Below are 15321 nucleotides of genomic sequence, written 5' to 3'. Positions count from 1 at the left end.
CTGCTCATTATGTGGCAGGCTTTAACAGGCTGACAAAATATGGGGGGGCCAAAATCTGGCTGAAAATCAAATAGTTCATCAGTATAGGATTCTAAAATTATTATTGAATCTATTTTGGAGGGCTTTTTTTCCCCTGCAGATATCATTTATGAGTCCAGAACTATGGAATAAGTGTCTATGTTCACACCATTAACTTGTCCCGTTCAAGTATTTTGGCACCAGTGCGAATTCTCAACATTTGCCCGTGGGAGGCTTTTCGAAAATATATGGACAACAAGTAGATACAATAAAAGCGTGTATACAAAAATCTGCATTCTTGTATTCTGTAAGTCAGAAACAAAGTAAATACTTTATAGATTAAACATTTAGATTAAAAGCATCTTGATCACTGCTATTCTCACCAGCACACTTGTGTGTCTTAACCCGAGACTGACGAGAGAATCTTTGACCACAAACTGAGCAGGGAAAAGGTTTCTCACCAGTGTGGGTTCTTGTGTGTCTTTTTAAGTTTCCCTTGTCAGAGAAACTTTGACCACAATCTGAACAAGAAAAAGGTTTCTCACCAGTGTGGGTTCTTGTGTGTCTTTTTAACCTTCCTTTATGCGTGAATCTTTGACCACAAACTGAGCAGTAAAAAGGTTTCTCACCAGTGTGCGTTCTTGTGTGTCTTTTTAAGCTTTCCTTCACAGAGAATCTTTGACCACAAACTGAGCAGGAAAAAGGTTTCTCACCGGTGTGGGTTCTTGTGTGTATTTTTATGTGTCCCTTAACAGAGAATCTTTGACCACAAACTGAGCAGGAAAAAGGTTTCTCGCCAGTGTGGGTTCTTGTGTGTATTTGTAAATGTCCCTTCTCAGAGAATCTTTGACCACAAACTAAGCAGGAAAAAGGTTTCTCACCAGTGTGGGTTCTTGTGTGTATTTTTAAGTGTTGTTTCTGAGTGAATCTTTGACCACAAACTGAGCAGGAAAAAGGTTTCACACCAGTGTGGGTTCTTGTGTGTCTTTTTAAGTGTTGTTTCTGAGTGAATCTTTGACCACAAACTGAGCAGGAAAAAGGTTTCACACCAGTGTGGGTTCTTGTGTGTATTTGTAAATGTCCCTTCTCAGAGAATCTTTGACCACAAACTGAGCAGGAAAAAGGTTTCTCACCAGTGTGTGTTCTCACGTGTTGTTTCATAATGCTCTTATAAGCAAATGTTTTCCCACAATGAGAACATTTCCATTGTTTGTTGTCAGTGTGACATGTCCTATCACCTTCAGACTGTTTATCATCATCTTCAGTGTGAGTAGAGTGTGACGTCATGTCATCACTATCTGACAGTGGAGCTAAGAGGCCGCCTGCTTGTGATCCTCCACAGCGGTCTCCATCACCTTCTGTTGCCATGTGTTGACTTGAGCTGCTGCTTGGAGGCTCCGCCCCTCTGCTCTCCTCACTTTGACCTGCATCTTCACACTTCAAAGGGACACCAGTCGATGGAAATGTGGTGAGATCCTCCTCTTCCTGTTTGATGTGGGACCGCGCTTCTTCCTCCTCTTTTTTAATCGAAATGGGCTCCTCTTCCCCTTTGATGTGGTGGACCTCTTCGTCCTCCATTTCGTCTTTAATGTGAGGGGGCTCTGGCTTCTGCTGCTTCGTACGAAGATCTTCAGTGATGTCTGCAAGACAAGACAAACACACATGGTTTGGCAAGTCTTCACTAACGTTGTGACTTTAATGTTGTGTATGATAGTCTAGATTTATATTGAAGGTTAATGTGAAAGCCAGATGAGTTTGATATATGGGAAATAATAAAATTGAGCAGGTCAACAACAACAACAAGAAAATGTGGAAAAGTGTAAAATAATAAAGTTCATAAAAACAAGTTGTCATGATTCAAATTCGTATGTGAATTGGACTGCACCCAAGAGCTGACTGAGGCGGAGGGAGTAGATTTAGAATGGTTTATTGCGGACTGTCTCACGGTAAGGATATCCAAGGCGAGGTGGTGGACCGTCGGGACAAGGAGTGAGCAGGAAGCGGGAACGTTAGCAGGTGATGAAGCTTGGCGGTGTAGTTGGAGCAAACAGCGAGGGGGGAAAGGCACTGTAGGAACACTGGAGACGGAAGAGAACAAAATCGGGTGAGTCCAGATACAGGTAGTCGGATGGTTACGGATGAAGTCTGAACACACGGAGGACAAGAGGGCAATTTGGGAAGACGTCTATAGCGAACACACTTGGAGAACCGCTCAATAATGTTGAGGATGACGGTATTACTTTCAGATGGGGGTAGGCCGGTGACAAAGTCCAGGGAGATGTGGGACCGAGGGCGGCTCGGAATGGGTAAGGGCAGACCAGCTGGGGGTTGATGTGAAGCCTTACCTCAGGCACAGATGGAGCAGGCTAGTACAAAGTCTCGGGTGTCTTTGACTAGGCTAGGCCACCAGACGTGCTGGATGAAATGGGTGGTTCGGGTGATGCCGGGATGACAGGTGAGCTTGGAGTTGTGGGCCCACTGAAGGACATCAGAGCATGCGGAATCGGGTACAAACAGCCAGTTAGGAGGTCCAGTCTTGGGATCCAGGTGAGTCTTCTGAGCCTCTTTAACCACCTGTTCGATCTTCCAAGTCGTTGGTCCCATGAAGCACGAGGAAGGGAGGCTGGATTCTGGTTCTGTTGGACTGGAGGGGGGAGGCTTCAGGCTTCAGGCAGAACGGAGATAAGACAGGTTTTTGTGGTCAGTCCATTTAATAAATCAGAATCAGAATCATCTTTATTTGCCAAGTATGTCCAAAAACACACAAGGAATTTGTCTCCGGTAGTTGGAGCCACTCTAGTACGACAACAGACAGAAAGACATTGACAAAAAAACAAACAAAAAAACAGTCACTGAGCAGTAAAGGGTTGTAAAGTGTAAGTAAAGGGTGTAACGGTCCCCTCCAACCAGTGCCTCCACTTCTCCAGGGCCCAAACGATGGCTAGCAGCTCATGGTTCCGACATCATAATTTTGCTCAAATGTGGAACCGTGACGGGAGAAAAAGGCACAGGGATGTAGTTTTGGAGAAACTGGGTCCCGCTGGTAGAGGACGGCTCCCACCATTGTGTTAGAGGCGTCAACCTCCACCACGAAGGGAAGGTTGGGGTGTCGCAGGATGGGAGCGCTGGTGAACAGTTCCTTGAGGCGTCCAATGGAAAGGGGTGCTGGTGGAGGCGAGACTCGTGAGCAGTATAGCAACCTAGCTGTAGTCTCGGATGAAGTGGCGATATAAATTGGCGAAGCCTAGGAAAGGTTGTAGCTCTTTGCAGGTGGAGGGAATGTGCCAGTTGACAACTGCTTGGATCTTTGCCGGGTCTGCTTGTAACTGTCCTATGGGGATGATGTATCCCGAGAAGTGAACGGACGAGAGCGGGAAGTCGCACTTTTCAGGTTTCACAAAAAGACAATTTTCGAGTAGGCGTTGAAGGACTTGACGGACGCACTGGCGATGTTCTTCGGGGGAGTGAGAGAAGATGAGAATGTCGTCTAAATATACAAAGACGAACAGGTTGACCATGTCACGGAGGACGTCATTTATGGCGTTGGTTAACCCAAACGGCATGACCAAGTATTTGAAGTGTCCGAGGGGGGTGCTGAAGGCACTTTTCCATTCGTCTGCTTCTCTAATGCGGATAAGATGCTACGCACTCCGCAGGTCTCACTTTATGAATATTTGGGTGTCACAGAGGGGCTCGAAGGAGGGATCGATGAGGGGCAGCAGGGCTTTATTTTTCACTGTAATGTCATTAAGACCGCACAAGTCGATGCAGGGGCGAAGAGCGGTATCTTTCTTTTCAACGAAAAAGAAGCCGGCTACCGGGGGGCAAAGAAGAGGACCGGATGAGTCCAGAGGCAAAGGAGTCACGGATATAATTTTCCATAGCTTCTTTTTCAGGAAGGGAAAGATTAAAGAGGCGGCTGGAGGGAAGAAGGGTTCCTGGCAAGAGGTCAATGGCGCGATCATAAGGGCGGTAGGGGGGTAAGAGAGATGGCTAGGTCCTTGCTGAAAATGGGGGCGAGGTCATGATATTCTTCAGGTACCCGGGAGAGGTCGGTTGGAGTAACTGGTGACCGAGGTGTGGTGGAGGTCGGGACGGCCGAAAGAAGACAGGCAGAAGTGACCACCCGTCTCATTCATGCATGTATATTCTGTTTTACTTCGGCTAATCTTCACTCCTCTGCTTTCCAGTGCATGCCTCCATCTTTCTAACTGTTCCTCCAGCTGGTCCCTGCTTTCACTGCAGATCACAATGTCATCTGCGAACATCGTGGTCCACGGGGATTCCAGTCTAACCTCATCTGTCACCCTATCCATCACCACTGCAAACAGGAAGGGGCTCAGGGCTGATCCCTGATGCAATCCCACCTCCACCTTAAATTCGTCTGTCACACCTACAGCACACCTCACCGCTGTTCTGCTGCCCTCGTACATGTCCTGTATTATTCTAACATACTTCTCTGCCACTCCAGACTTCCACATGCAGTGCCACAGTTCCTCTCTGGGTACTCTGTCATAGGCTTTCTCTAGATCTACAAAGACACAATGTAGCTCCTTCTGACCTTCTCTGTACTTTTCCATCAACATCCTCAAGGCAAATAACGCATCTGTGGTACTCTCTCGGCATGAAACCATACTGTTACTCGAAAATACTCAGTTCTGTCCTGAGTCTCGCCACCACTACTCTTTCCCATAACTTCATTGTGTGGCTCATTGTTGGATTTATCTTACCAAACATTATAATGAATAAACACAAAAGGAATGAAGACATTGGTCATTTTACTCATGAGGAGGGCGCATGGGAGATTGTTCAGGTTACAGCCTCTCAACACACTCTAAACAATCTCCCCCGTCGCTCCTACATTTATTTGAAAATAGGAGGGTTCTACAAGTCATAATGTTCTAAGCATTAAGACACAACACAAAACATAGGACCAGACGACACCTGTCCCGTCCCCGACCACATCCGATCACGTCCTTGGTCAAGGCGCCCTTCCATCAAATGTTGCTGAGTCATCTTCTTGAAGGCGAGACATCTTTCTATCTAAATATTGTCCATAATACTAATGCAAGCTACTAATGCAAAATACTAATGCAAGCTAAGCAAATAAATGATAACTACTAAATATATCTAACACTCATCAACTTTATTCCTCTATAGTTCCCACAGCTCTGCACATCACCTTTGTTGTTAAAAATGGGCACCAGTACACTTTTCCTCCATTCCTCAGGCATCTTCTTGCGCACTAGAATTATGTTGAACAAGCTGGTCAAAAACTCCACAGCCACCTCTCCTAGATGCTTCCATGCCTCCACAGGAATGTTATCAGGACCAACTGCCTTTCCATTTTTCATCCTCTTTAATGCCTTTCTAACTTCCCCCTTACTAATCATTGCCACTTCCTGTTCCACCACACTTGCCTCTTCTACTCTTCCTTCTCTCTCAATTTCCTCATTCATCAACTTCTCAAAGTATTCTTTCCATCTATCCAGCACACCGCTGGCACCAGTCAACACATTTCCATCTCTAGCCTTAATCACCCTAACCTGCTGCACATCCTTCCCATCTCTATCCCTCTGTCTGGCCAACCTGTATAGATCCTTTTCTCCTTCTTTAGTGTCCAACCTGCCATACATGTCATCATTGGCCTCGTTTGGCCTTTGCAACCTCTACCTTTGCCCTGTGTCGCATCTCAATGTATTCCTTTCGCCTCTCCTCGGTCCTCTCAGTGTCCCACTTCTTCTTAGCTAACCTTTTTCCTTGTATGATTTCCTGTACTGTGAGGTTCCACCACCAAGTCTCCTTCTCTCCTTTCCTGCCAGAAGATACACCAAGTACTCCGAATCAGAATCATCTTTATTTGCCAATTATGTCCAAAAAACACAAGGAATTTGTGTGCCTGCCTGCCTCTCTGATCACCTTGGCTGCAGTGGTCCACTCTTCTGGAAGCTTTGCACTGGCTTGTGCCCCCCATAAGGGTGCATTCTGAAGAAATTTACCTGTCCAATTTCAATTTCAGTCAGTCCTTTTCAGCTAGCTATAACAGCAGACGAGTAATCGCAATACTAATTCATAATACACTACTTTTACACTAAATAGCACAATAATTGAACCCAGAAGGCCGACACTTAATTTTTCATTCAACTATATTTAACAAATTATACACATTAGTGAAGGTATATGCCCCTAATATTGATGATCCAACTTTTATTCACATCTGACCAATTTGTCATCTAATTCAACAATTATTATCGGTGGTGACTTTAATATAGTACTTAATCCAACCATCGACCTCTCAAATAAAAAACATAATTCCAAACAATCAGTCTTCCCAAATTTTAGATGAATATATGCACAAATTCGGACTCGCCGAGATACGTAGGGAAAACAAATTATAATAATTTCAAAACAAAAAGGTAACACTTCTGTTTACCGCTCCTTCTCTAGAATTGATTACTTTCTCACAAATAACTAAATTGCTCAAAACAGCACTTCCAAAATACATCCAATAACTCGAGATCATGGTCCAATTTCTCTCTGCCTCAAACATGATACCTTCCCCAACCTGCCGCTGTAATAGTTCTCTACTGAAAGATCCAGAATTCGATATATTTGTAAAGGAAGGAATGGGGACATTTTCTACATAGGAATGAGGGGGGGGGGGGGGGTGCTGTTCCGTTCGAAGTGATCAGCACAGTTTGGAATGCTTGCTCGGCACCCATAGCTGAGCACGTTTCTTCCCCTGTCGATTGACTTTCCCTAGCCACTGGTCACACATTCATTTTTCACTTGGAAAGCCCAATAAAAACTCATGCCGCTGCCTGAACCATTTGTACAACCAAATGCCACACAATAAACCATCATGACATCGCTAAATCATACAACAACAAATATACAAGGATGGGAACAACAGCGTGGAACAATAGCACACAACGTCAAATGAACAGGATGTTTGGCTCGTGTGACGTCACGGCGCAGGAAAGAGACGAAGACCGGAAGGCGCTGGATGCAAAAAGCAGAAGACGCATTCTGCATCATATTTATCAATTTAACTGCTGTATATCTGCTATATAATCACTTCCAAATGGCAGATGAAGTTTGTCAAGGGGTTCAAAAGTTATCAAGAAAAAGTTTAAAATCGTTGTCCTCTGAACTGTAAAGTTCTAATGCATGCAACAAGTGAACCAACCTGCTCTGCGTAGCACAATTCGAGGCTGCAGATTGAACACAGCATCCACTAGTTGGCGTCGTGGCTCCTTCTCCTCTTTTGGGCCGCAAAGTTCCTCCTCGTACTCCGCTGTCCTTCTTGCACACATTTTCATACGACGATCACAACACTTTCTGCTCTACGTTGGAGAGATGAGAAAAGCAAGTGCAAGTCAGACGTGTAACAATGACATCAAGATTAAAGGCGTCTTTATACTCCCGCCCGCATTGCATCACGTGAGCGACGAATTGCTGCGCGCGGCCCCTCTGCGTCGCTTGACGCGCACAAGACAAAAATAGTTGCTGCGCGTCGAACGCCGCGGACATCATCTCTCGTGATTGGTCCGTTTTTGTCACGTCCCCCTCGGTTCGACATCGCATCTACGCCACCGCCATCTCGATTGATTTTGCAGCATCATTAAACATATCATCTGGTCATCTCGGCCCATTTGTTCTCGCAGACACTGGTCCACGGTCGCCATTGTTGTTGCTTTGTTCCTTGTTCCGGAAAGGAAAGTAAAAACAGCTACCGGAAATGTCCCAAAAATATGCAGAGGAAACACCACCCTGTGGTATATCGACAGGAAGCGGAGCGACTGGAGCTGTGGTGCGGCCGACACAACCTGGAGCTGAACACGCTCAAGACTGGAGAGATGATTGTGGACTTCAGGAGGCATCCTTCGCCACAACTGACCCTCACGTTGTCCAGCTGCCTTGTGTCAACCGTCGAGACCTTCAAGTTCCTGGGAGTTACAATCTCTCAGGGTCTGAAGTGGGCGACCAACATCAACTCCGTCCTCAAAAAGGCCCAGCGGCGGATGTACTTCCTGCGGTTTCTGAGAAAGCACGGCCTGCCACCGGAGCTGCTGAGACAGTTCTACACAGCGGTCATCGAATCGGTCCTGTGTTCTTCCATCACAGTCTGGTTTGGTGCTGCTACAAAAAAGGACAAACTCCGACTGCAGCGGACAATCAAAACTGCTGAAAGGATTGTCGGTACCCCCCTACCCACCATTGAGGACTTGCACGCTCCCAGAACTAAGACAAGGGCGTGCAAAATCCTCTCGGACCGTCTGCAACCCGGTCACCGGCTCTTCCAGCTCCTTCCCTCAGGTAGGCGCTACCGATCAATGGAAACTAGAACAAGCAGACATTCCAACAGCTTCTTCCCTTTTGCGATCAACTTCTTAAACACCTAACCTACAATTCCATTGCAACATGCTGGCAATTTTTTGACTTGAGTTCGTTGTCACATTTCTGTGGGGCCAATTATGTATTACTCGTGCACTCACTGTAGTTGTCTCGCCATGCTGCACTATTTGCATATACGGGCCACTCATGCCAGAGTAGCATCTGCTCCATTTGCACACTGATTGAGGAGTATCTGTAACATTTGCACAACCAACATTGTCCCAGATGATCGCACTACTCGTCACTTTAAACCGCATGCACTCCTTGAAGTCTCAGCGCCCTTTGCACATTGGTCATTGCACCGGACTATTGCAATATTAGTCATTCGAACTGCTCTCAGTGCTAGAGGACTCTGCATCTTTTTGCTCAATTGTCAAAAAAGAAAAAAAAAAAGTACCGGCATTACCAGAGAACTAGCAACCCTTTACTGCTCAGTGACTGTTTTTTTTGTCAATGTCTTTCTGTCTCCAAAGTGTTCTGTCAATTGACTGTCTGTTGTCGTACTAGAGCGGCTCCAACTACCGGAGAAAAATTCCTTGTGTGTTTTTGGACATACTTGGCAAATAAAGATGATTCTGATGTCCTCACTAATACCTGCAGTAGCGACACCCTCGACTTGGAGGTGAACTGCAGTACATTTTCAAAACTGCGCGCGTGGGTTGCGCTCGAGTTTGAAGGCAAACTACCGGCGGATAGCCGCAGTGACGTCAGAGCAGTCGCTGTCAGCGCGAGTTTCAAGGAGCCTTTAAGATTTGGACACTGTGGGTGAAATACTACGTGAGTTCAAATGGCAGAGCTCCACAGTCAACAAGAGGAAATAGGGGAACGTAATTATGCATTGTGAGAAATATGACACAGAAAGAAGACAGCTAATTTGTGATGAAACATAATAGAAAGTGTTCTGCAAAATGATTCAGAATTCTGATTAACAAAATAATAACAAGAATGATTCAGAAAATAATTGTTTCAGGATCATATTTCAGTATGTCAGACAAACAAAGCTAACAGAATCGTTGTTGTTTTGATGTGGGTTCATTTTTTTTCACCAGTCAAGTGTTATTATTAAACATTGAGGTCCCCACTCCTTACTGGTAGGTGGCGGAAAGAAAAACACTTTACCTCACGCTTGATCTCTGCTGAGCGAAGTTTTGATCACAAACGTGTCTCTTTGTTAGCAAGCTAAGCTAAACTAAGCTAGGCCGAGAAGCTTCAACGTGCACGAGACGACTCCAACCGGACACGAAGATTGCACGAATGATGTTTTAGTCCACTCAAGTAGTGATCAGGGGCGTGCCGCGTCGAGGATTCACAAAGTGGGTCCAAATTCAGGAAGATTTGCCCGAAGTACGATCGAGCCTCCTCCCGCCTCGCTCGTCCGTCGAGCTGCTGCTGCTTCTTCGTCGTCTTTTTTCAGTGTTCTTGACGGTTGGCAAGAAACTTCTCATTGCATTACCGCCACCTACTGGTATGGAGTCTTCGAACCATCTATCCATCCATTTTCTGAGCCGCTTCTCCTCACTAGTCGTCCACCGTGCCGCTATTAAAAAAATAAATAAATTATATATATATATATATATATATATATATATATATTTAATATATTTTATGTATTTATATATATATATATATATATATATATATATATATATATATATATATATATAAATATATTAAAAAATATAGATAGATAGATAGATAGATAGATAGATAGATAGATAGATAGATAGATAGAGGTGGCACGGTGGTCGACTGATTAGAGCGTCAACCTCACAGTTCTGAGGACCCGGGTTCAATCCCTGGCCCCGTCTGTGTGGAGTTTGCATGTTCTCCCCGTGCCTGCGTGGGTTTTCTCCGGGCACTCCGCTTTCCTCCCACATCCCAAAAACATGCATGAATTGGAGACTCTAAATTGCCCGTAAGTGTGAATGGTTGTTTGTTTGAATGTGCCCTGCGATTGGCTGGCAACCAGTTCTGGGTGTATCCCGCCTCCTGCCCGATGATAGCTGGGATAGGCTCCAGCACGCCCACGACCCGCGTGAGGAGAAGCGGCTCAGAAAATGGATGGATGGACATATCAAACTTCTCATACATCCATCCAGCTAACCCTTTTCAGGTCACTGGTAATTGATTGATGGATAAATATATATTGATTTTTGTATTTATAGCCCTGGCGAAATTGCCACTGGAAATGTAAAAAATATTTTATAACTATTCATTGTTTATAAAACATATGTGCTGTACTTTATTAAATACGCTGAATAAAATCACATTATAAATAAAAGCTTTTCCTAGGTATAAGTGTGAATGAATGTCGGTTTACAGTACATGTGCCTCTTACCAAACGTAAGCAGGGACAGTGTCTACCTCGTCCCCAACCGTTATGTGAATGAGCTGAAAATTTAAATGCAATCATCTTATTTTCTAACAGTGCACATTTGGCTCTATCAAACATTGTAATTAATTACTTCCTCCAGTGTTGGTGACAAGTCCATGTTTTCTGGTGGCGCCTCATACAAATCCGACTCCTCCTTTGAAAGAAATAAACCTACATTTAGCACCGTCTTACTTTGATAGTCAACAATTTTAAGAATGGACGTGTGGCAAATTGTTACGCTTTCAGATGATTTTTCCTCCACATCTGCAGTAATTGGGTCTGCGTACTGTTGAGACACCTCACACAATTCTGAGTGGTCCTTTGATGGAGAGAAAAGGCAGAAAAGAAATCAGTTGATGATCCTTTAAATATAATTAAAGGTCAAATTAACAATGCAGATAACCGTGGCATTAAATTCTCTGGGTTTATGATCTCGAGAATAGTCAAGTAACTAACCTGATGCAAGCAACATGCTCTCTGAATTCTCAAACAATTACTCCTATTATTAGGAATTCCAAGTGCAGTGCACACTTGTCCCCAGAGGCTTTCATTGTCATTTGATGTATCTTTGCACAATTTTTTTATGTGGATAAAAGCTTGCAAAATATTTGTAATGCAAACTTTTTGAGTCTTGTTCTAGAAAAACAGGAAATGTTACACAATCACATTGATAAGATGCAAATATGTATATTATATTACATCTTCTTCGTCTCTGTTAACAACTTACCCCAAACAACTTGAATAACAGAACTCTGCATAGTAAAATCAAAAAACAATACCATGTTAAACAAACATAAACATTGTGATTACCATGTTACAGTCAGACTCAGAATTATGTTCGACCTAAGTTTATATATGGCCCGCTACTTAGCATGGTCAACAGTAGAACAATGCAAAAAAAGATAAAGTCCCCCATGACCACAGTCGAATGCAATTTGAAATAAATACTTTATAAACACCCGTCATCATCGCCGAAATCTATCTAATGGCGGCGCGCGTTACAACTACGTCGTGGAAACATTTGTTTTCCATAGTATTGTAACCGTGAACAATGTACTTACCCTTGCTGACGCTTACTCATCTTTGCAACGAAATGCTGAAAGAGTTTTTCTATATTTAATTACTTTGTAACGCCAAACCTATCATATGCGATACCCGAGTTTTGGAGCTCCTCAGTGTGACAATTTTCGAGATCGCCACAACCAAGGAATGAGACACAGGTGGTTTTTGAAGAAGAACTTTGTCAATTCTGTTTTTGTGAAACATCAATAGGAAAAATGTATGGGCTAATGCAATGTGAAATCACTTAAAATTTAATAATATGCTTTAATAAAACCGTGTTGAAAATGACATCAAATGTGATACAGCAGATATATAAGGTCATATAACTCTAAATCAGCCAATTGTCATTTTATTGTATTCCATACATTATCATAACATCAAGCAACATAAAACGTTTTTTTATTTTTCAAGTAAACTAATTAAATGTTTAAATTGCATAATTTGGTCCATTTTGAGCGAATAAATTAGGTGTGCAACTGGCTGTATAATGATGATTGATGACTAGTTGGGTCTTGCGATGGTATGATTGATGGCAACTTTCTTTTGCTTAGTGATTTTCACCAAAAACAGTAATCTGTTTTTTGTGTGCATGTGTGTTTTTACATGGCAAAAAATACAGTGTTGAAGATGCTTCAAAGAGGATTACGAATGGGAATTCAAGTGACATGGAGCAGCTAGGGGAAGATGATAATGAGGAGGAGGAGGAGGAGGAGGAATTAACTCCTACTGCAAGGATTGGGCAAAACCCAGATAGCAGTTATGATGAGGAAGGGGAAAACCCAGATAGTAGTGATGGTGATGAAGTCCCAGAAGAGGACACAATAAAAGCAAAGGACAATATCCCAAAGCAGTCGGCAAGTGGCTAAGTGAAAAGGGGGGAGTATCGGTGGAAAAGAAAACAGTTTGAACCTCCATCTGTTGAGTTTGTGCAATGTGTTGAGGAAGACTCTGAAGAGGGGCTTGACTGGACACCATTTCAAAGTATTTCAAAGATTTTGTGACTGAGGAAATGGATGAGAAATAACAGAAGACAAATGGAAGAGGGTCTCTGGATTTCTCAGTGAACCAGGAAGACAATATCATTGTGAGATGGTATGACAACAAAGCTGTGAACCTGTTGGCATTGAACGACTGGGCAATATGAAGTGTTGTGATCGGAAAAGCCAAAACCTACATAATGCTTCCCAGACCAGCCATCGTTGACACATACAACAGGTTCATGGGAGGCGTTGACCTTCCTTATATACTATCTGCACTGTTCAAGTTCAGCTTTAGATCCCAAAGATGATACATCTACATTTGGTGGGACACCGTTACACTGTTAGAAATTTCCAATTGCAGAGAGGTGGATCGTATAAAAGAACTGCCATTGATTTATTATTATTCAAAGATGATTAATGATACATCAACTATGAACAGTGTCTTGAACTGTTGTTTTTCCTCAATACTTTATGTTTGCATAAATTACAAAATGTAGTACAAAAGCTGTAATACTAATATAGACGATCTAAAAAGCATATAGCCTATTCTGTGTAATGTTAATAGCTCATGCTGTATGATAGGTATACCATTCGGTGCAAGGTGTCAAAAGTATTTCTCTCACTAACAGTCTGAATTGTTATATAAGTGAATAGTGAAAGTTATAAAGCAAGGGTGTCAAACTCATTTAAGTTCAGAAGAATCTTTATTTTCAGAATCAGAATCATCTTTATTTTGCCAAGTATGTTCAAAAAACACACAAGGAATTTGTCTCCGTTGGAGCCGCTTTAGTACGACAACAGACAGTCAATTGACAGAGAACACTTTTGAGACATAAAGACATTGACATAAAAACAGTCACTGAGCAATAAAGGGTTGCTAGTTATCTGGTAATGCAGGTACAATTATTATTTTTTTTTGGACAATTGTGCAAAAAGATGCAGAGTCCTCTAGCACTTAGAGCAGTTTGAATGACTAATATTGCAATAGTCCGGTGCAATGACCATTGTGCAAAGGGCGCTGAGACTTCAAGGAGTGTTTGCAGTTTAAATTGACGAGTAGCGCGATAATCTGGGACAACGTCGATTGTGAAAATGTTGAAGATACTCCTCTATCAGTGTGCAAATGGATCAGATGCTACTCTGGCATAAGTGGCCAGTATTGGTCAACAACATATATGCAAATCGTGCAGGGTGGCGAGACTACTACAGTGAGTGCAGGATGACCGGGATGCACAGGGTCCGAGAGGATTTTGCACACTATTGTCTTAGTTTTGGCAGCATGCAAGTCCTCAAGGGTGGGTAGGGGGGTTCCGACAATCCTCTCAGCAGTTTTGATTGTCCGTTCCAGTCAGAGTTTGTCCTTTTTTGAAGCAGCACAAACCAGACTGTGATGGAAGAACACAGGACAGATTCGATGACCGCTGTGAAGAAATGCCTCAGCAGCTCCTGTGGCAGGTTGTGCTTTATCAGAAGCCGCAGGTAGTACATCCTCTGCTGGGTCTTTTTGAGGACGGAGTTGATGTTAATCGCGCACTTCAGGTCCTGAGAGACTGTAATTCCCAGGAACTTGAAGGTCTGGACGGTTGACGCAAGGCAACTGGACAGCGTGAGGGGCAGCAGTGGCGACATGCATGGATCCATCCATTTCAACATCACTTATCCGGTTGAGTCGTGGGGTGTTGGAGCCTACGCCCAGAGTTCGGGCATAAGAGAGAAAAAACCTCGAGCTGGTTGGCAGTTAGTCGCAGGCCACATATACTGTAGAGACCATCACTGAATGGGAACCAAACCCACGTGTAGTGTCCCCCAGAACTGGACCGGTGTTGCGATATCTCATTAAAAAGATTTAACAGATTGTTTTCAGTCAGGGGTAATGAAAGCAACATATGCAGTTTTCAGAGATTTTTATTTTGAAATACAACATCAGATCTTCATCAAACCTCTTTTCGCAGAGTCCTTGGTGGTCTGTCACACAGATCTGAACTTGTCTTGCGATACCAATGGGATTATGTTGGGGTGGCTTTGGCTCAGTAGATAGAACAGGTTCGAATCCCTGCTACGACTGTCCGCATGTCGAAGTTTCCTCGGGCAAGACACTGATTTGCTCCCAATGGGCATGGCAGCGCCTTGCATGGCAGCAGTCGCCCATTGGTTTATGAATGTGTTTGTGAATATGAGACTTTGTAAAGTGCTTTGGCCACTGTGATGATGGAGATAAAGCGTTATATAAGTGCAGTCCATTGCCATTTATTTTTCCTAAGATATCAAATAAAGTATTTTTTTTCATGTATGTATGCATGTAATGTATCTAAAGATTCAAATTAACTTTGCTTGTTGCATCCCTTAACCGAAGAGCACTTAGGTCTGTATTATTGGGAAGCTTTTATTTTGAAGGTGGCTTTCGCCGCGAGTTGGCGACCTATTACCGTAATGCCTAGTATGAACAAAATTAGGGGCGGCTGCCTTGACTGCTACTTTACGAGTGGAGGC

General features: G+C 43.4%; 1 protein-coding gene across 5 annotated transcripts in view; it reads right to left on the bottom strand.

Annotated features, from left to right (window-relative positions):
- The window catches only part of LOC133398278 (oocyte zinc finger protein XlCOF6.1-like), a 15980-nt gene extending 6187 nt beyond the window's left edge, over positions 1 to 9793 (bottom strand). Inside the window, exons 1-3 of one of the 5 annotated variants that reach the window (XM_061669932.1) lie at positions 9535 to 9793; positions 7208 to 7364; positions 1257 to 1658 (exon numbers count right to left, since the gene is read on the bottom strand). In XM_061669932.1, coding sequence (XP_061525916.1) covers positions 1257 to 1658; positions 7208 to 7340 — 535 coding nt within the window. In that variant the 5' untranslated portion in view covers positions 7341 to 7364; positions 9535 to 9793. Of the gene's footprint in view, positions 1659 to 1963; positions 2075 to 5770; positions 6602 to 7207; positions 7365 to 9534 lie in introns of those variants that run through there. The other 4 variants (XM_061669928.1, XM_061669929.1, XM_061669931.1 and 1 more) reach the window with 4 other exon arrangements.
- Between the last annotated feature and the right edge of the window lie 5528 nt (positions 9794 to 15321).

Source organism: Phycodurus eques, unplaced genomic scaffold (assembly GCF_024500275.1).
Source record: "Phycodurus eques isolate BA_2022a unplaced genomic scaffold, UOR_Pequ_1.1 contig_29, whole genome shotgun sequence".
Classification (NCBI taxonomy): domain Eukaryota; kingdom Metazoa; phylum Chordata; class Actinopteri; order Syngnathiformes; family Syngnathidae; genus Phycodurus; species Phycodurus eques.
Note: the sequence above shows the minus strand (reverse complement) of the source record. Positions and strands in the feature narration are given on the sequence as shown.